The sequence below is a fragment of the Manis javanica genome, chromosome 5 (assembly GCF_040802235.1).
Source record: "Manis javanica isolate MJ-LG chromosome 5, MJ_LKY, whole genome shotgun sequence".
In the NCBI taxonomy this organism is placed as follows: Eukaryota; Metazoa; Chordata; class Mammalia; order Pholidota; family Manidae; genus Manis; species Manis javanica.
This window is the reverse complement of record NC_133160.1, coordinates 153997332-154019616: the sequence shown is the minus strand read 5'-3', so window position 1 is coordinate 154019616 and position 22285 is coordinate 153997332. Positions and strand designations below refer to the sequence as shown.

The window sequence follows — 22285 nt, the reverse complement described above, 5'->3', positions numbered from 1 at the left end:
CTACCTCCCGATGGGGAGTGATGGTGAAGGGCAAATGAGGTGTCCATGGGGACAGAGATGGGCAGAGAGGGAAACAGGCAGGTAGAGCTGTTGAGGTTGTACCTGATGGGATGATGGGATGGGGGGTATCAAAGATGAGTCCCCCGTGGCCAGCATGGGCGATGATCTATCAGTGAGCATATTTATAGGGAACAGAGAGGAGATGGTGAGTTTCCTTTGCAATATGTTATGAGTGCAGATGAGGGTTGGAAGAAACATATCAGCCAGAGAGGGAGGCTGGAGTGTCGCCAGCCTGTGGAGGGCAGTGGAAACCAGGGGTGTGGATGAGGGTCTGTTCCTCTAAAATGTGTATCAAGAAGAGGCTGGGACCAAAAATTGCAGAGAAACAAATTCTGAGGAGTGGAGAGAATGAAAGGAACTCATTCACGTTAAATCCACAAAACAAACAAACAAAAAATGCAGCCGTCTTCTTTCTCTTTAACCTGAAGCAGAGTCCTGGTAAATCATAAAGAAGTGACATGAAGCAAGATGACTAATAAAGAAGATGAAATGATGTGAATGAAGCATGAGTTACAAAAGAGAAAATGAAATGAGACTCAAGAAAGGAGTTACTGACAGATCCTTGCTTTGTTAATTGGAGGTCTGGCTTTCCGTACCTTGTTCAGTACGTGCTGCGGGTGAATTAACAGGTTTCTTAACAACAGGACATTTAAATCAATGTGTGACACCTGCTTAAATTTTCAAGGAGCCATTAATTACACATTCTTAAGAAAATGAGCTATGATACAACTCTTCTAACTGTATAATTCGTATCTGTGATTCTTAATCATACGACTTTTCAGCTGCAAGATGGATCTTTTCTATTCATCTTCTCCGGTTCTGACCAATGAAACATTTTCTTTCATAATCATAACATTTCATGTGCCACATCTTCAAAAGAAAAGGAGCTTGTTAGCAACAGAGCATTTCCCGTTGCTAATTTATGCTGAATTAGAATTCCTAACAGTATAATATATACATATAGGACCTTACTAACACATTCAGGCTTAGTAGAACAATGCAACATTCTTTTGTAGCTTGATTTTGTACAAATGTTTTTTACTAAGAATAATTCCTTTAAAAAAAACTTCATAAATTAATGCCTGTCAAACTGGGATCAAATTTTGCATATAGCTTATATACACTAGGGGAATACAAATGATAATGGTGAGAGTGTTTAAGTTTATTCAGAAGAAATCATTGTTTTTTTTAAAGGAAATACAGATGGCCTTCTGGTGTTTTACAGTTTGACTCATGTTTAATGTTCACTGGCAGCATGTATCTTTGAGTCATTTATTTCATAGGCGTACAGTGGCCACTGTAGGTTTCATTTCCAGAAACTATGTATTCCCAACCATCAAAGCCTCTGTTTTTTGCTGCAGATTTCTGAGTACAATCCAGAAGCAGGGCCAGGGAACAGGGAGGGGTCAGTCTGGTTCCCGGTTAGCTGCTCAGCCTGATTCCACAATCCTGACCTAGCTTTACCCTCTCCCTGGGCTCACTGAGCATAAGCAGGGAAAATCAAGGGTTGATGGCCTCGACCAGGGCCAAATCTGGCCATGCAGTTTACATACTATTAATGGCTCTACAAACTCAGAATTCTATCAGTTTGTATACTGTCTCTGGCAGAGTTGAGTCATGGCCACAGAGATTATGGGCAAAGCCTGAAATATTTACTATCTGGCCCTTTATGGAAAAATTGCTGACTCCTGGTATACATTACTTGGACTTCTTTTCAACTTGACCACCTCAAGTGAACCACCGAAACATCATAAATCTATTTTGGAGACAGAGGATACATAAAAATACATTCCAGAAAGCCAGTCGTGTCAGTCTCCTCCCACTGGCTGCGGATTGGCATCATCCAGCAGCAGCTTGCCGCCTATTCTTACACCATCGCTTTTACTCATACCCTTTCATCCCGGTCCTCAAAACAAACATCACTTAGTCCAATGTAACACGGTCTGTTTTTATGGCGATGTGAGCCACTGATTTCTTTGTCCAGTGAGTCAATAAGATTTGGGAGCCTGCAAAATTAGGGGCTGGAGTTAGTGCCCCTCATCTGGTCCTTAATCAGAGATGGTGCGGTCTTCAAACATCCTAGGCTGCCAGTCACCTGGGAGCACTGGCTGGCAAGGCTCACACGATGGGGGCAGGTGCTCTCAAGGCACCCAAAAGCAGAAACATAGCTAGGGATGGAGCTTGCTTCTTTACATCATAGACCCTGCTTATTTATTACATATTGAGAGGAATCCTTGGTTTACTGCAGCCACTCAGTTTGACTCAATTACCCCCTGACATCTCTGTACCCCACCACTTCACATGGTCTTGGAACGAAGACAAGATGCCTGTGTTTCTACATATTTTCCCCAAATCAATATCTGTCCAGGGCCAAATCTACCCTTCCCATATCAGTCCTTCCACTCCTGAAAAGGACTGTGCAGAGATGAGGACTGCGCCGGCACCCAGTCTGAGACCCCAGTCAGGAAATACGAACCTGAAAGTGTAAGAAAGCTTTCTCTCCATTCGATGATGCTCACCCTCTGAAGGCCCAAAAATACACCAGCCATTGGTGCAGACACTTTATAAAATATTGAGAAGCCCTGGTAAATAAGGCTATAACCATTTCTACCCACTTCTTTCTCATACCTGATCTCCTCGGAGTGTGTGCTGGTCAAGGGGAGTCTTCATAGCAATGTTACTGTAGTAGGCATAGGACAGCTCCCAGTCCAGGGGGTAGTTACCAATACCCTGGTAGTGTTTGTACCCAAGATTCATTGAAGACAGCCTCTCACTGCCCTGGCCTCCAACCAAACTATACAACATGCCCTGTTGGGAAGAAATTGACAATGTTCACAGGATGATAGAAAAGGGTCATGAAATCCTAATATCAAAAGGTCTTCTGGCCTGTCCCTGTATATTAGCATAGGCATTCCAGAACATGTCTTTAGAAAAGAAGCCCTAACAGCTTTCTAATGGTTTACAAAGTCTTAGCTATCTGGCCTTCTTAGTGCATAATAGCTTAAATTCCTTTTTGCCCTTTTCTCATCGAAAATAGGGGTCTTCCCCTGAGATCTTTCAAAGCACCTCTTATATCTGCCATCTGTTCAGGATCCCTGGTCTGCTTGAGCTACGTCATCTATGGCCATATGAGCTGAACAGTGGGGCCATGTCCCAACATTATGCTCTCAAGCTCTTAGAGATCATTTAGTGAGGAAATGGAGGCCGAGAGAGATGAAGTCATGCATCCATGGTCAACCACCCACTTTGTGGCAGAGACGGAGTTACAATCTTCTACACTATTCCACTTTTGTGGGGATTGCCTCAGGGACTCAGGAAAGCAAGCCATCAATCAGGAGTGTCTATAAGCCAGATAGATGCACAAAGAAGCTATTTAAATGCAACATGGAGACACATGGGTAGGTCTACACAGTCTGAGTCTCTTCAAACCAGGATAAACATTCACATATGCAAACCTGAAAACTAAAAGTGACTGGGGACCATTTGGTAGGATTTATAAAAACATAATTACAAATATTAGGCAAGTTACACCATAAACTTGGTTTCAAAAACCACAAATGAAACTGCCTGCTTTTTATTTTGATGATAAAAAGCTAGATGTGACAGTATTTTGCTTAGAGGTCCAAAGGACTTCACCTAGCAGAAATCTCATATGGGATAATGGCCCTACAGTCAGAGCCATTACAAGAATTGGGTAAGAGGCACCTGTTCTTGAAGGACTGGAATTCTGGTAAGTTCTGCCCACACTGTTTTAAGAGTCTATCAATCATAGCCCCAGGGCCATGTCCAGAAATAAAGGCCCCTTATTCCCTCTGTGACAGAGAGAGATCCTATATTTAACACACCTCTAGGACATTTTCCTTGAATGCAAAGATTTTTAAAGGACTCTGGGGAGTATGAACATGTCCAGTTGTCGGGCATGAGAGTAGTCCTCTGCAGACACAAGGCAGGTGGCTCGTGTCTCTGGCACCCATGGAATACTCTACCTGCAACTCATCCCTAGGTACATTTAATCCAGTTTCATAAAAGACTGTGAGGTAGTAGGATGCTTTGTGGTATCCACAGCAGCTGGAATCCATCAGAAACGGGATGACAGAGCGAATGTGGTGAAGACCATCCACACTGGAGAGCCTCTTTATAGCCTTTTCAAATATACTCCCACCGATTTCTAATACAGATTCATTTTGGTTCCTTGGCACTGTAAATAACACAATTCACAGCATACACAATTAATTCCCATGGGATCGACGTGGCTTTAGAAAGGAGGAAAAACCAATTAAACCACCTGAGTTATTAATATGGTTGGCCCTGCCATGCCTTGAAATATACCACCTTCTGGGCAGGTAAATTAAACCCTTTGGGGATGTCATAGTGTCATTCTGTAAATAGACTTTTCTTTGTCGCTAAACGACAGTCTAGTATCCTGGGGAAAAGGATGTGCCTTATATAGCTGAGAGAGCACCTTGAGAGAGTAATTTACTCAGTGTAACTCACCACCGAAACTTCCAGAGAGATTTTTTTTTCCCTCTGAGACCCTCTGAAGAAGAATGTGTTATATCTCAGAAATAGTTCCTAGGTGCTGCTCCAAAATGTGAAGCAAAAGACCCTTATTTTGAGATGCTCTCTTATCATCTTTTGCCTCCATGTTTTCTCGTGGGTTTCTAAACATGATAAAAAGAATGAGTCAACTTTTATAGACGGCTTCCTAGATGCCATATACTGGGTTAGGTGTCTTATGCAAATTGTCATGTAATCTGAACAATTTATGAGATACGTACTATTACTAGCATCCTCATTTTCCAGATGAGAAGACTGAATGCTGAAGAGTCTACTAACCTGCCTTAGTTACAAAAACTGGCAAGTGGCTGTGCCAACTTTGAATACAGCTTTGGAGGTGACAAAATCCAGACTTGTACTCGCTCTGTGACACCCTCCTCCTGACTAATAGGCAACCCGTTGTTTTAATAAGTGCCTTTCCACTGTGGATAGAGACCTCTGTATTTATGCAACAACCTTAAACTATTTGACACTTTAATTTACCTAATCCTCACATAAATCTGATAAGCATTTTAAGCTTACATATGGCCAAATTAGCAAGATATATGGCTCTGTAATGTTAGTGTTCCGATCTTCTAAAGCTGGTCTACATTATTGTCTCTCTTGTTTATTAATTCAGGCAACAAATGTGGCATGTGTATCTTCTTTTCTTTGCATCTGTTAGATGACATGTTACAAAAGATCATATAGGATTGCACAGGTATTATTTACATTTAAAGAGCTATGCTCATCTTATTTAAGACAAAAGATTTTATCTGACTAAATATCGCTATGCCCAGCATTTTTCTCTTATTTTCTTAATTTTATCCAAAATTAAAATGCTACCAACAACTTTCAGGAAGCAACAAGAGACTCACACTATCAGCACTCCATCAAACAATGAACAGAGATGAGTTTCCAATGCAGGAAAACTCAAATGGGAAGGTTTACATTGGAGTTATTTGAGGGCCATTCTCTCACAGAAATCCACGCTCAAAACAGGCCAGTGGGGTCCGTGAATGAATCTGTGAGACCCAAGCTGTGTGCTATGAGCTGGGGTTGTCCCTCTGGGCACACGGGCTGGCTGGTGGGCTGGCTGCCCCTGAGAGGGGCCCGGTGCCTCGCTTGCTGAGTTGTGGGGATGGAGCCCGCCCACTACCTCCACCGGGTGCAAGGCAGTCAGTCTCCTCTGCTGCTCCTGCGACTCCTCACCCCAGGCTTCCCTAGGTTTCCAAGAGGCAGCAGCTGGGGCTACTTTTGCTCTTGATCTAAGCACAGTAGTTGCTAAAAAACAACAAAAAATCGCCCTACTAAACAAATGGAATTTGCTCCTCTTTCTGTATTTTCTTAATCCCTAAAGAAATAGCTGCTTGTGTTGTCAAAAAACAAACAATACAGATTTGTGTAAAATACAAACAGAAGTTCCCCTCTCTCCCAGTCCTTCCTTAATAGTAAAAACACTGTTAAAAGCTTGGTGTGTAGATTTCCAGACTTCTCCTTTGCTCAGGCAGTAATTCACATACACATCTAGCTGCATAGATAAGTACACATTTTCTTTTCAAAAAGATCCTGTAGATTCTGACCCTCAACTTTCTTTTCTTGAAATAACCATGTATCATATGAGTATGGCTATCAGAAGTCCACGGCTATCAGAAGTTCATTCTTTCTCAAGCTTCAATAGTATCGCATTCTATAATAGTGCTGTTTTTCCACCCAGTTCTCTATTTTTAGACTCTTGGGTTGCTTCCAGTGATTTTGCTATAACCCACAACACGACAATGAACATCCTTGAACATTTCCCTCTGCTCATCTGCTGGCATATATCTGAATAACAATACCCTTTCCCACCTGGAGTCTGGGGATCTCATTTTGGATTTTTCCCTTTGCATAGTTGAAAGAATTCCATCCTACCCAACCATTAGACAAGATAAGAACCTTCTCCCCTGGATTCAGTATGCATGGCAGCACTCAGATGGAGTTTCAAAATAAGTCCCACTCCTACTTATTCATACATTTACTTTTAACTATGTACTCATCTCACATGCTCCTCTGTGCCCATCTGAGCAAAACAACATTATCATTTTGTTAACAATTCATCCCCACCTCACTTGCTCAAACACCTAACTAAGATGATGAGTTTTGCCTGAGTACCCACGGACACAGGGTTTATGGGCTCAGAGGAGAGAAGAAACTCCAAACCAAATGAAGCTCCAAATGAAACACTTGCCCTTCTGACCTATGGCACAGAACCCCAGAAATCATTAGCAAGAGTGTCCAGGTTGCTGGGATTGCTGGAGAATAAGAAGCAAAAGGGGAATCTTTCACAAAGCTCAAATCCTTAGCACAAAAATACCCTGCAGACTGAACTACAGGCAGGTTGAAAAGGCTTCACTTTTTCTTTTACATATTAACATTCTTAACTCCCCCAAATATTACCAATCAGTATTTTCTCTGCAGAAGAACCTAACCAATTTTCTGCATAGTGAATACAATAAAAAATAATAATTCTAAAGTAAAATTACTCTTTTTGCACATTCCTTAACGTTTGAATTCCAAAATCAAAGCCATGATATTACCGGTGATATTGTAAAACTGGCCATTTAAAAATCAGTTTAATGAAACTGTCAATTCTGCCCATCTGGTTTAGCATATGCATTTTTTCTAGTTGATCTGTAACTAAAAAAACATGCCTTGTTTAGTGAGATTAATGGTGCAATAAAAAAACAAAAAAACAAAATAGAAGAAGGAACCATTTCCCCATTTTCCTTCTTCCTGCACAGAAGCTAAGGAAAGGAAAGGTACCACCCCATTAATTAGCCCACACTATTTTCCAAGTAGCACAGCACTGCTTATTGTGCTCTTTTTTCTTTTTTACAGCAAAATACCATAAGGTTGCCATTTGTGTGCTCATTGTTAAAACAGGCAAAAAGCAGAAAATGAGAAGGTAGCCGTGTGCTGAAGGAGCTGGAATTGGCATCTGATTGAGGATTCAGGAGAGAGGCAGACTCCTTCCGGGGAGAGGAACAGGGACATCAACAGGAAAGTCATTTTTAGTTTGGAGCTTCTAAAAGGTGTAATTCTTCCAAAGTAGAAGGTTGAAAGGGAAAAAAAGTGAAAGGAGAAAATGTCATTTAACCAGAGAAGGAAGATCTTCACCAAGTGTACTAGTTTAAAGAACACAATGCATTCCAGGCAGAGAAAGGTAAGTACCAAATGGTTTCCCTCATTTGTGGAGTATAACAATGAAGCAAAACTGAAGGAACAAAACAGCAGCAGACTCACGGACTCCTGGAAGGGACTAGCGGTTACCAAAGGGAAGGGGGTGGGGAGGGTGCGTGGGGAGGGAGGGAGAAGGGATTAAGGGGCATTATAATTAACATTAACAATATAGGTACGTCACAGGGAAGGTGTCACAGCCTGGAGAAGACAAGTAATGATTATAGTATCTTACTACGCTGATGGACAGTGATTGCTATGGGGTGGGGGGGACTTGATAATATGGGTGAATGTTGAAACTACAGTGTCATTTATGTGAAATCATCATAAGATTGTATATCAGTGATATTTTAATAAAAAACAACAAACAAACAAACAAACAAAAAAAAAAACCCAGCACATTCCTCAGTCTGATCTGGTGAGCCCCACTGAGTTCCCGGGAGCTGAGGAGGTAGCTTATTTCTCTCTCAAAAGTAAACTCTTTGTACTTTTCAGTACTATGCAGTTTTTCTGGTTTTATATATACAATTTCCTCCCTCCCTCCCTTCCTTCCTCCCTCCTTACTTCCTTCCCTCTCCTTTCAGGACTGTCATCAAGGATTATCTGGGCAGGAAAAGTATGGCCCTTATTTTGTTTTCTCCTTTGTGCTTCTGTGTATTTGTTAAAAACTATAATGCATGCTTTCTTAAATTAAAAAAAATAAAGATGATGGTTCTCTAATGAACAACAGTGAAAATAGCTCTTAAAAGATTCAGAATCCTGGCGTTATTAAGTAGTATCATTGGATTTCTACCATTTCCATGCTCTGCAGTTTTCAGTCTCCAAATAAACAAATATTGCAAAAACAAGAAGAGTTAAAAACACACTCGAGTGGGCTAGTGCCGCCAGCAGCCCGTTGGCATACCATGTGGAGGCACCTGTTCCCCTGAGCTTGGCACTCCAAAGCCTGGGACAAAGTCAGGCCCAGGCCCTGAAGGAATGGAGCCCATGGTGTCAGCCCTGAGGGGTGAGCCCAGCCTCAGACCTGGCCTCCTCCTGAGAACCATTTGCTGGCAGCCCCTGGACTTCCTCTAAACCAGGCTTCTACTCCCAGGGGCTCGGAGGTGCCCAGCCTAGGAGGACAGGCGGCTCTGGCCTCAGGGCAGATGTCCAGAGGGCCATGCTGGCCAGCTCAGCCGGCCCACTCACCGGTCCCCCCCGCCTTTGAGTCCCACCTGCACCTGAACCTTTGTGTCCTTCCTCCCCAAACCAGCACAGTCAGAAAGGCCTGAAGCCCGTCTGCCACTGCCATGCCGGCCACTTCCTACCAGCCCAGTCCCCACTACCTCTCTTCCCTGAATGCCAGAGCCTCATTCAAAGGGCTCTGAGTTCCATTTTGACAAGAAAGGTGTGACATGAGAGTAAAAGAAATAGCCAGCACACTCTGAGTGACAAAGTATGTATACTAAAATACTACCATCTAGCATCAAACGCCTGAATGCTAATAGAGCGATTTCTATGCTCTGACAGGAGCCATTTTCCTAGAGATTTGGAGGTTCCCCAGGAAACAACCAGAATGGTCCCCCTGAAGTCTTGAGCATGGAGTCCTGTGTGCATCCAGACCCTGGACAGTGGGAAACTTCAGGACAGAGGAGCACAGGAACAAGGTCATCAGGATGCAGAGCAGTGGCTCTGGCATGCCGGGCAACAGGAAGGGGATTCTGCCTCACCTCTGCATTGCTGCTGGATACCCCAAGGAGTGCTGCCATCTTCAGTTCAAAGACATGCCTACTCTGGGAGGTGGGGAACATGTCCTGTGATACTTCGGAGGAAGAACGGCCAGTGGAGACAGCTGCATTTTATACCAAGTTTGCCAACCAGCAATCCACATTTAAGAAGCCTCCTTCCTCTGCACCCCTGGCACTTGGCAGCTGTGTACGGGTTAATCCAAATTTTTCATTACCATTGCCCCAGGGCCCAGCACAGTGCTTGGAGGTCCCCAGTACATGGTGCCAAACTGGGTGTGCATGTACCTCAGGGCTGTTTCACATCCTGGCAACCTTATACTTCAGCAACTAGACTGCAAATATATGAAAGCAAGAACCATGAGGGCTACATTTTGGGAATTCTTTTGTAATAGGCATGCATAGACTAAGAAGGATTCTGGTCTATTTTTGTTGACACAAGAGAGTTGGAAAGCAGCATGCTGGCAGACCAGGAGACAACTATGTTTGCAGAGGTGTTTTCAGAGCTAGGACAGCAGCTCTTCAGAGGGCGAGGCTAAGGAAGTGTGTGAGAAATGAGAAAAACATAGAAAGAAAGTGAATAAGCCCACAGAACTCTACCAGTCGGGTTGGTGTCATGCTTGAAGAGTGCAGACCTTGAACTTGTATCTCTTGGAAGTCAAATTCTTTGTTCCTTCCACAGGATGTTTTTAGACTTAACCATGAGATAGATCACTTATTCACTTGGAGTTCATTTATTCAGCAATACTTATTGAAAGTCTTCAAGGAAACCTAGCTCCTATTTCTGTCTTTGAAGACTTTGAAGCTCCACTGTGGAATCAGATAGGCAAGTCAACAATTATAATGCCATGAGACTGGACCTGTAAAGGGGAAACTTACAAGATGGTCAGGGAGCACAGAGAAGGAGCTGTCTGCTGGGAGAACAGGAAGATGATGTAAAGAGGCAGTATTTGAGTTGGGACTTGAAGGCTGTTTGGGGACAGTGGGGACCTTCAGGACAGAGCAACGCATGAGAAATCTTACGCCAAGCAAGGGAATCAGGGTACAGAGCAGTAGCTCTGGAATGCTGGGAGGCAGGGAGGGTATTGTGCCACATCTATATGGCAGACGAGCTGAGGAACGTGGTCGGGTGATTCGCATTCTTTGAGGGGAGTAGGGCAGAAAGGTGCTGTGTAGGGTCACACGGAGGAAGGGTCAGTAACCAAGCAGCTAACACAAGACCAGCACGATTGCAGGCACTGCAGAGAATTGGCAGTGTCCATGGGATACTTCCTACTTCCTGCACTGCTCTCAACAAGCTTGCAATTGAGTAAGTGATACACAGACATAAATAAGACTAAATGGCTGTAACCCAAGGCAGAGTGAGATGAGCTCTATGCAGGTCACTTTATCCCTCATGTCCAGGTGGTACATTTCTGTCCATGAAGCTCTTTCATAGATATGTCATTTTGTGACAACTTAATTCTTAATTGCTATTAACTCAGACTTTTCCCAGTACATAAACTACACACGTAAATTAAACCTCACACCCATGAAGATGGCTACTGTCCAAAAAACAGAAAATAACAAGTGTTGACAAGGATGCGGAGAAACTGGATCACTTGTGCACTGCTGCTGGGAATGTAAAATGGTGCAGCCAGTAAGAAAAGCAGTGTAGAGTTTCCTTATAAAGTTAATCATATGATCCAGCAATCCCAACTCTGAGTATATCCAAAAGAATTTAAAGTCGAGTCTCAAAGAGATAGTTGCACACATCCATGTTCATAGCAGCACCATTCACAGTAGCCAAGAGGTCGAAGCCACCCAACTGTTCCATGGGCAGATGAGTGGATAAGCAGAATGGGCTAAATACATACAATGGGATATTAGTCAGCCTTAAAAAGGAAGGAGATTCTCACAAATGCTACAACATGGATGAACCTTGAGGACTTTATGTTAAGTGAAGGAAGCCAGTCACTAAAGGACGAAAACTGTAGGATTCCACTGATATGAAGGGCCTTTTTCAGAAAGACAGAAAATAGCCTAGTGGTAACCAGGTCCTCAGGGGAAGGGGGATGGGGAGTTGTTTAATGGTTGCAGAGTTTCAGTTTTACATGATGAGAAAGGTCAGAAATCTGTTGTGCAACATGAACGTGTTTAACACTATTGAAGAGTACATGTAAAAATGGTCACAATGGAGAAAGTTTATATTATGTGTATTGTATCACCATGAAAATTCTTAAATTACAGTCTTTCAAGAGTGAGAGTATAAATACTTGGCAATTTTCTTATGCAGTAGGAAAACACAGCTCAGTCTCTCAGGAACAACTGGAGTGGTGACCAGCCCCGACCTCCCTGGGCCGGAAAGCAGAGGACACTCTGTTATGGGCTGCCTACTGGTTGTGGACCTGGCCCGAGCCCCCTCCTCTCCACTCCCTGCAATGTCCTCATCACTCCTTTGAAGTATGTTGGCTGAGAGCAAGAGCAGAGTATCTGCCCAGAATTACACAGTGTGGGGGAAAAGAACTCTCAGGTCTGATATGTGCAAGCGCAGCAGCCTGAGAGCGGAGTCGGCCGTATATGCAAGGGGCTGCTGCCAGGAGAAAAGATGACTGTCACAAAGAACCAGAAATCACAGGCCATTGTCTCACACTGTCTTATTTTTTCAAGATGCCAGAAAAAAAATAGGCCCACAAATTAATTGCCTTTGTAGGAACTATGGGAACTGACATTTTTCTCTTTTATTTACCTAAATGACTCTCTTTCTAAACACGGTCCCATTTTTGTCCTAAGCTGGCTCAGAGCAGGCACTGAGTAAATACTCATGGAGTGAATGAATGAGAGGAAGGTTGTGGAATGAGCAATATAAGGAGTTACTCACACAGGTAAGTTCCTTATCTTTGTTACTGCACCTATTCAGTTCCTGAAGCCAGAATTCTAAGCATCAAACATTTGATACTTGAATCTGTTCTCATAGTTGATCTCAGATATAAAAAATGTAATACGATGACAATGTTCTAATAAAGTCTACTCGTCAACAGGACCGAACAGCTTGGGACAGCAGCTGAAAACATAACACAAACATGGTGCCTATTAACTAGAGTTGTCTGAACACTCCAAAGCCAACTAAACACCAAAGCAAGGTGAACTCGAAAGGAAGGATATGTGAGGAAGCAGGAATAGACATATAGACACGTAGGTCTTACTATTATTCTTTTTATAGGAGACCAGGGTAAAGGATATGTTAAAAATGTAAACTTGTTTTCTTTATCCCCGATTTATGAAATCAAATGTTTTCTGCTTTCTCTCAGCCTTATTAGACACTGGGCACAATGTGCAACACCACCCTTTCTCCGGGGTTAGTGGAAGGATATGACAGCCTCAAACAAGGGCAGTGTGCCAGGCAGAGAGATGAATTTAATGAGGAATGTATGCCCTACCTCTGCAGAGACTCCCCAGTCCTTAATGGGGCAATGTAACCTAGAAAACTAAGGGCTAAAGGCAGATGGGAACTTAAGGTTGGCTCTGGAGATTTGCCTCCCCGGCTCCCCTCCCTGCCTGCTCCTAGGCCCCAGGAAATGGCAGGGAGGGGAGGTGGCTGTATGCCCAAGGGAGGCAGATGCCATGGTGGTAGGGATAGCTTCTCGGGGTAAGCTCCTTGGCAATGTTCTAAGCAGACTTGGCACCAGAAGGGCTCGACTGGCTAGTTTGGCACCACCAGTGGGTCCTAAAGGGGCAAGTCTGGCTTCAGGGGTGGATGGGATCCACCCCTTTTCCACCGTGGATGGGATCCCAGAAGCCTAACAGGTCAGCAGAACGTGCTGCTGCACTGCAATGTAGCGTCGCATGGTGCCACAGCCCAGGAAGTCTTGAGATTCAGGGGCTCATGATGGGGGTTTTTAATTAGATTCCATTTCCAGGCCTCCACAGAGAGTAAAATAATTCTGAATTCTTATACACAGAACTTCTGAGTTGTGAAAATGACATGAAAGCATTCTTTCTTATTGGGAGTATTTACTTAAAAAAGAATGTCTTATGAAAATGACTCACTCCTATTCCCAATCAACAAAATATATTTAAATATCAGAAATCTCATAGAAACAGTTTTCATGTGTATGTGGTCTCAATCCATTTAACCTAAATTGTTCAACGTGCATCTCCTGTCTGGGTGAGTTGCTCTACCACCTCCCAGGTGACCGACGGAAACCTGGGAATTGTCTTGTCCTGGTGGTGATAGCTGCAGCACTGACTGAGTAGCGAGTCTCAGCTGGGGGAGATCTGGTCTCCCTGGGGACATTTGGCAATGACTGAAGACATTTCTTGTTGTCCCAACTCAAGAGGGCAGTGGTGGGAGGGGAGGTGGTGTATCTAGTTGCAGACATCAGATACGCAACTAAACATACACAATGCACAGGAAAGACCGTACAACAGAGAATTCTCCTATTCAAAATGTCAGTAGGGCTGCACTTGAGAAACGTGGCTTACACAGAGCTCACTACATGCTGGTACTGTTCTAAGTATCAATTGATTTAGTCCGACACTAGGAGAGAGGTTTTGCAGATGAGATCCACTTTGCAGATGAGAAAACTAAGGCTCAGAGAAATGAAGTAGCTTGCCCAGGATCACAAGCTGGTAGATGCTAAGTTAAATCAGAAGCAGGCCACCTGGCTCTAGAGGCTGTGCTGCCACATGACTCCACAGAGCCTTCATGCTCCTCGTCCTCCTTGCTTGAATCTGAGCAGTCACAGAGTCCTTCAGAGCCAGCCTCTTACATCCTTTAGCTCCATCTCTGACACCTAAGCAGACTTGGCACCAGAAGGGCCTGCATCCTCTCCTCCTAGACCATAGCAATGGACTCCTGCTTCCAACTCCACACACGTGTTAGTTTACCTCTACCACCCTCCCACTGCTGCCAGAGCCATCTCAAAAACCCCAATCTGGTCATGCCTCTGTGCCCTGCTTGAAACCCTTCAACAGGTCCCTGTTACCTACAAGCTAAAGCCCACACTCTTCAGGATGGTGTCTGAGCTCCACTGGGAATTATCACTCTCCAGGCCTTCTCCTGCCTCCCCAAACCCTGGCACATCATTAAAAATGCTGTGCTATTTCCACCACTCTGCCCCCACTCTGTCTGCAATGCCCATCTCCACGTTGGTTATCTGGCAAACACCTACTAACACTTCAAGTATAAAGCGTAGTGTCACCTCCTCTAGGAAGCCTTCCCGGAACACCACAGCCTCCTGGTACAATTGACCACTCCCTTCTTTGTGCCCCCACCATATATTCCCACAGCTTTTATTAAAAATGCATTACCATTTTCCCTTGCCTTCAAGTCTACCCCTCAAGGGCAGGGACTTTGTGTTATTTTCCTTATCTGTAAAGTCTAGCCAAGAAACTGAGAAACTCAGTAAGGATCAAATGAACAAAGATGAAATATCCTGTACAGCTTGCATTCTTTCATGATGGGGGTGGGGAAGGTCACTATTTGCAAAGAGAATCTATTCTGTTGGACACTGCCATTCTTAGGAAGTTCTTGCATGAAGCAGAGGCGGGTTTCTCCATTGCCTTGACTAGGAACACATGGGTCGCCCCCTAACCACTAAGATGGTTACCACCACCCCCTCAGCATCCCCTTACCCTAGCTTCTGTCCTTTTCCTAATGGACATGGTTTTAAGATTCCTTGTGACCCTACAGTGTGTACTTAATTACCTAAACAAACCCAAATCACAATGAGCCAAAGGAGAAGCTGGCCACTTTGGGTAGTACACACAGATTCTGGGATGCTGCTTAAAGTTTACTTCAAATCAGAGGTCCCAAGTTCAAGTGCCTACGGGCCCACACAGGTAGGATCCATGAATTAGGGAGGAGGCACTGAAATAGAGGGCAGAGGCTGTGGATGGACAGACGTCCCTGACAGAATCCGGACCTGAGGACCACCTTTCGGATGAGCCCACCCACCATCACAGAGAGACCTAGGTGTCATCTCACCTGGGCTACAAGCATCCTCCAAAGGACACGTCAGCAAGCCACAAGCCCACCTTTCCTCTGACCCCTCCCCTCAAAGATCCCACGGAAAACCCTGGCCATAAAACGCCTCTTAACCTGTTCCCGACTCTCTTCCTTTGTTCTGCAGGCCAGGACAGGGGGGTCCCTCTCAGGTTCAGCAGTAAACCTACTTGGACTGTTGAGTTCACATCCCCTCTCTTCTTTCATCTCTCCCCTCTTTTCCTTTCATCCCCTCTATCCCTTTCACTCCTTGTGCCAACCACTCACCTCCAGGGTGCTGCCATGTGGGAGGCCCAGCGTTGCCAGATCTTTGGATTGTTCAAGAAAAGATAAAAATTTGCTTTTTTATACAAGCTTTTAGGTACTGATAACTGATTATTTTTTTAACTGACAATACTGAATGTGCCAAACCCATCACATCTGGTGGCCAGCTCTGGCTGCCAGCCATTGTTTATGGCCTTGGTTTTAAATAAGGCATTGCTTGAGCGGTTTATGAATTTAAGTTTTTGTATTTAGTGCTGAAAATATGCAGAGACATCCTGAGCTTTGTGGACGTAGAAGGGCAGAATTTGAATCTGAAGGGAAGCTAGAACACTAGGGTTAAAAATAACCTTGGGGCATAAATCATCTAAGAGGACAAGGGAACTACAGAGAAATGGCCTCATCCAAGATGAGGCCAAGGCACAATTACCTGTCAACAAATGCATCTCCAGCAGGGCCTGGAACAAGCTGGGGTGCTGGTCTCTCAGCTCCTTCTCCCAGGGGAGGGCTCTGCAAGTGGAGAGGCTCTCGTACCTGTGCTTCAGGTCCAGGTAGGAGTTCCGCAGCTCACCTGCAGCACGGGGAGGCATAAGATACGACCCCACTTTAGGAGAGGAAAAGTCTCCCCATTCTAAATCATGGCTTCCTTACAGGAACTCCCTTACAGAAATAAGAGGTCCGACCTAATGTTACTGTCTATTGATTTGGGTGCATCAGGGATTTGAAATTGGCTCCCATGCCTTTGCCTCTGGGTCACAAATTCAAAGCCAAGGCCCAGGGAAATGTGCCAAAGTTGCTGATGGCTGTTGAATAATTCTACAGAAAGAGCAGCTGGCCTCGGGCTGGTCCCCAGGAGGCCAATATCTAGGCCATTTTGTTGGCAGTGTGAGTTGAGGAGCAAAGCGCAAGGACCCCCAGGGAGGCAAGGCAGTAGGTGTCAGGAAAATCTTCCCAGTGCCACCAAACAGATCAGCAAGGCTGGCCTTCCAGGTCAGGGTATCTCTCCTGAAATTATATTAGTTATCAAAATCAGTTTCTTTCCTGCTTTGGATATTACTATTCCTATATATCTTCCCCCACCCACTTCTGACAGCATCGTATTTTCTGGATGATTCAGCAGTGAAAGCAGCAGCTGGGGACCAGTACAGCCTATTCTTAAATTAAATTGCAGAAATCCTGCCTTTCCACCCTTACCTATCACCACCTCTAAACACTTCCTGAGACTGTTTTGTGGGAACCCTACTGGACTGGGTTCACTATGTGTCCATCCCTCCACAGCCTAGAATGAGAAATTCAGCTCTGGAGATGGTGAGATATGTGGGCAAGACTGAAATTCTCGACTCTCTTGTGCTGATGGCAAAGGCCCTGAGGAATGTCTCTTCCAGAAGGAACATATGTGACTCACTCTAGTGCCATGATATGAAGCAAGAAGATCTACAGCACAGAGACATTGTAAGTGCTAGATCCAAGCTGGAACAGCAGAAGACAAGACAGGACCAACTTTTAGAACCGTCAACACCCTCCCTGTATGGGTGAAAGGATGTCAGCGCAGACAGAAGCTGGCATGAAAGTAGTCGATTTGAAATTCATTCCTTCTGTTGAAAATTACTAAGGTCTCCCAGAATGAATCAATTTCAAGGATTTAAAAAATAAAACGGAGCCCTAAATAACAAAGTCATTGTTCAACATTTCTGAAAGCTAATATTCAGATATGAATGGCCCACAACAACAGTGCACCGATGGGGAAACATTCCTAATGATTAATTTATTTTCCAATTCATTCTCATTTTCTTAGCCTGGCCTAGGTTCCCCTTGCAGATGGGAATAATGTAATTTGAGGCTCACAACACTCATTTGTATTCTTAAGCTAAATCACGTGTGGTTGAAGCTCTGAGGAAAGTTTGGGTTCTTGGTGGTTGGTCTTGCTGGACCCCAGACGGAATCTGCGCTTTCACTCGCATCATCTGTGAAGGGATCAAGATCATATTTGTCCCCACTGGTCAAGTTACATATGTTCTGTTTTAACCCCATTAGACAGAGAAGGCAAACATGTATTGACACAAATGCACAGAGCTACACGGTGCTCTCCCGAAGCTGGATACTCACATGCTTCTTGCCTCCCGCTGTCCTGCTCGACCCTGGATGTGTACACAGACAGTATTTCTTGAACCTCAGCACACCTATCATAATATAACTTGATTTGCTCGGCAAGTTGCTTCTCAAGGAGGGGATTAAAAATCTGCAAGAAGTTAAGAAAATCGAATGAACAAAAATCATCATCAAACACCCATTGATACCTATGAGGCTGCGTCCGGCTTGACTTCCTTCGCTCATTGCTATCACCAGATGGCTTGTTTGCACCCCGATCACCCACTCCGGATTCACAAAGGGAGGGCTTAATTCAAAGACACACCAGCTCTGGCCGCTTCCCTCTCGCTTCTTTCTGTAGCATCATCTCCTCTGCAGAGCTTCCTAAATATCAAGATTTCCCAGAGACCAGGCTTCCACCTCGTCTCTCTGCACCTACACTGCCCTTAGAAATTCACATTCATTGCCTCTTCTATTCCCAAGGGAAGCCCTGTCTCCCTGTGCTGGGCTGCTGCCTGGGGGACCGCCTCCCATTTTCTCCTGCTTGGCAGTCTCCTCCTCAACCCCAGGAGCCAGATCCATGGTCACTGCTTCAGGGCGGCTTCTCTAGCAGCCCACCTTCACAAATGTGTCTGTGCGAATGTTCCCACCTCAGGGCTCCCAAACACTGGGCTCACGTCTGAATTAAAGTCTGAAGTAAAGCATGTACTGTAGTCTTTCATAACTTAATGTGTTTAAGAGCCAGACAGGGAGCCCCTCAAGAACAAAGACCTTATCTCAACTCAGTGGTTTTCAAAACACGTGACCCATTGGAGACTCATGAAATGATTTCAGTGGGTTGTAACCAGCAGTTACTTTTTTTTTTTTTTTACAAAGTAGAACACAAAATATCAGAGGACAGTTAATGTAGCAAGAGTATACAGTCTTAGTAAATTTTTGTTTTGGTTTTGTGCTTTACATATATATGTATTTGTATTTGTATGTATACATATGTGTTTGTGTGTATGTATGTATTGTGTGTATGTATATATATTTACTGTTCATGATATGAAATAGATTCCTTATTGTGAACCACCTTCAAAAAAATTTGAAAGCTACTATCTTAGTTCATCTTGAACACCTCAACACCTAGCCTGGCACAGAGTAGGAACACAGTATCTACTGCACAAATGAATAAATTAATTTCATTCTTTCCCTCTTCATACAGGTCTCTCAATAGGGGCTTAAAGATGCTCCCATGGGTGGTAGGACATTTTTCTGATTTACTTCCTAGTGACTCCTGCTTTTCCCAGAACAAACCAGTGCAGTCACAGGAATGTAAGAATGTTCCTTGTTCATTTGTCTGGTGAGCTCTGTACCAAGGCAGAAGAAACAACGGCTATGCAGGCCCCTTGTAGGAAAGCCCTCCTCTCCCGATACCAGCCCTGCTTGAGCCGGCCTGGGGAGCTGGACAATCCCATCTGTGGGTGGGTTTTAGATGTGAGTCACTATGTAGTAGATTCTGTTCTGAATCCAAAGCCCTCTGCGATCTCGACAATGCAGCCAAACCACGCCAGTGTGAGCCTCCCTTCTGAAGAGAGCAGTGAAAGGAACCAAGATTTTAATCTGCTCGAGCCTCACCTCTTCTGATACTTTAAATAATAGCATATAAAAGAAGGTTTACCAAATAACTAAGATTTTCTCCTTCCATTAGCTTAATCACTGGATAGGCAACAGCCTGATAAAAATCTACTCTATAATTAAGCTAGTAGTTATTAAAACAGAGGAAGCAAATGGTTTCCATTTTATGCGTCTTAAATGAACCAAACATTAACAGAAATCTATTATCGTCTTTGCTGGAGGAAAGCCTCAATATTAATTATGTTGGATGACCGAGCCGATGTAAGGTCCAGCCTGGATAAGTCTGTCATTTACCCCGGGTTCCAAGCCGGAGTCACATGCCCATCACCCGTGAGTATCTGAAATGTCTCCTTGATCCCCTAGGCTCACCTGTTCCGGGTGTACAGTGTGGAGGCGATAGTACTTCAGGGGTCCAAAAAATCCTTCAATGCCAGTCACATACCTGCTCCCGCCAATAATGAAGTATCCAGCCGTGTCATTATAATGGAAATCTTCCCGGAAGCTAGAGAAGAACAAAGGAGTTCTGAGTTTGAGCCAAATTTTTTAAAAAGAGATGCTTTCATCGATCCTCCTTGATTTAAAATCCCAGGTTTCCCCAAGCCCTTTACTCTGAGTTCTAGCCCGGGACCACAGTGCGGTCAAGCAGACTTGGGCTAGGATTGCAACTCTGCTGTTTACTAGCAGTGTGACTTTGGATCAGTCTCCTAACCTCTCTGAGACTGAGTTTCACATTAGTAAATTAGTTCCTTACTTACTGAATTGCTAAAAAGATTAAGTGAAATTCAAAGGTGTGTAGCATCCAGCTGAGTGCCTGGGCAATGTAAATACTTAATACATACCAGCAGCTATTGGTACTGGTGAGAGTGTTTGGAATCATTGGAATTATTTGGAACTGCTGGCTTTAATTGGAAATACTTTGCTCAAAAAAAGGGAAAAAAAATCTTATTGAATGAATTGAAGGCAGCTGTGGAGGAAAATGAGCAACATATCCTATTAGATAAGGACTGAGGTAAACATGAGTTAGGAGGAGGCGGCCACAGCATGGTCAAAGGGTTTGGCCAAAGACCAGAAATCAGCACAAATAATGTGCTTCAAGTCCTTTTCATCCTGAAAGACTTGAAGGATCAGAAAGGAAAAGGGAGGGAAAAAATGGGCTGGCATGAATAAAATGCACAAAGTTTTTACTTGCAGCATTGTTTATATTCACAAAAAGAACCCCAGGTGTCTATCAGGACTGGCCCACATCCATCCAAGGGACCCTGGACCTGAGCTTTTTAACTCTACAGCTTTAAAAAAAGGGACAAAGGACTCTGTCTAAAACACCCTGTTAACTGAAAATAATAACAAGGTGCAGAACAAAGAGTATACTTTTTATTTTTATTAAGGTATCATTGATATACACTCTTATTATGAAGGTTTCACATGAAAAACAATGTGGTTACTACATTCACCCATATTATCAAGTCCCCTCCACACCCCGTTTAAGTCACTGTCCATCAGTGTAGTAAGATGCCACAGACTCACTACTTGTCTTCAAAGAGTATACTTTTTATCCAACAAAAAGGAGAATGGATTTTTTTGGAATTTGCATTAAAAAAAACCTCTGAAAGTATAACCAAGATACTAATACAAATATTTCTCCATGGAAGGGTGGGTAGGGGATAGAGTGGATGGAGGCAGAGCTAGAAGCAAGACATCTAACTATACAGCTTTTCATATGGTTTGGATTTTTTTAAACCATGTGCATTTTATTACCTATCTAAAAATTAAAATAAGAATGGGTAAACAAGGTGCAATCAGAACATATGTGAACAGCAAGGGGTTGGGGGTCAAGACAAACATCAAGTGAGAAGCCAGGCAAAGAGGAGAGAGCCAGGGAGCGTGAGGGCAGATGGAAGCAAAGGAAAGAAAACAGAATGTCAGGCAGGCCGCCAGGAACCCAGCAAGCTGCGAGAGCAACGGGCCAGGGTGACGCCACCGGGGACCGAGCAAGCTACCAGCAGCTAGGGCAGAGAAGCCATGGGACTTGGGGTTATCCTGGGAGAGGAGACACACTGACTGTTAGCAAGAAACCCAGCCCTGAGCAGGGGCCCCTGGCTGAGAGGAAGACAAAAGGGTAAAGGAAAAAACACTCTTTGATAACACCAGCTGATGCAGCCAAAGTGAGCACTCAGAAATCAGCTTTGTATGGAAGCCACAGAAATGGAAAAGAAGTGCTTCGTCAGCTAATATTTTTCTTTCCAGAATCTCAAGCTGGAAAGGCCATGAGAAGATGATAATGGTCTCTTCCCATTTTGTCAGGTGGAGCCACAAAGTTACTATGTCTAAGGGCTGTGAAGTGATTCTATTTTTCAAGACTTTAGGAAGACATGAACACTGCAACCATGCTCAGGACACAGTACCTGGCACTTGGTGGCTATGAAGCAATGCTTCTGCATAGAACCCCTCTTGATGGAACTTTCTTACCCAACTTACCAACTCACCTGCTAGCCAATCCCTACGGCAGGCTGGATCCCCAGTGGCTGGAGGCTACTCTTGGGAGCATTAGTCTTCTCATTTTTTAAATGAAGATAATAACAGTACCTACCTACTTGGTCATTGCAAGGGTAAAATGAACTAATATTTAACAAAGCATTTAGAACAGTGTCTGACACATAGTAAGCACCATAACTGTTAACTATGGTTATAATTATTATTTACCTAATCCACTGTTGGACTGTTGGCTGCCATCTCTTGAGTTGCATACTTAGTAAGAGGAAGATGTGTTTGTTCCCAGATGTGTTCATGCCAATTG

General features: G+C 43.9%; 1 protein-coding gene across 2 annotated transcripts in view; it reads right to left on the bottom strand.

Annotated features, from left to right (window-relative positions):
• Positions 1–22285, bottom strand: part of SEL1L3 (SEL1L family member 3) — a 93213-nt gene that overhangs the window by 41005 nt on the left and 29923 nt on the right. For both annotated transcript variants that reach the window (XM_073237766.1, XM_073237764.1), the window contains exons 7-11: positions 19861–19993; positions 17890–18022; positions 16214–16354; positions 4047–4258; positions 2689–2868 (exon numbers count right to left, since the gene is read on the bottom strand). In XM_073237766.1, the coding sequence (XP_073093867.1) occupies positions 2689–2868; positions 4047–4258; positions 16214–16354; positions 17890–18022; positions 19861–19993 (799 nt within the window). The remainder of the gene's footprint in view (positions 1–2688; positions 2869–4046; positions 4259–16213; positions 16355–17889; positions 18023–19860; positions 19994–22285) is intronic.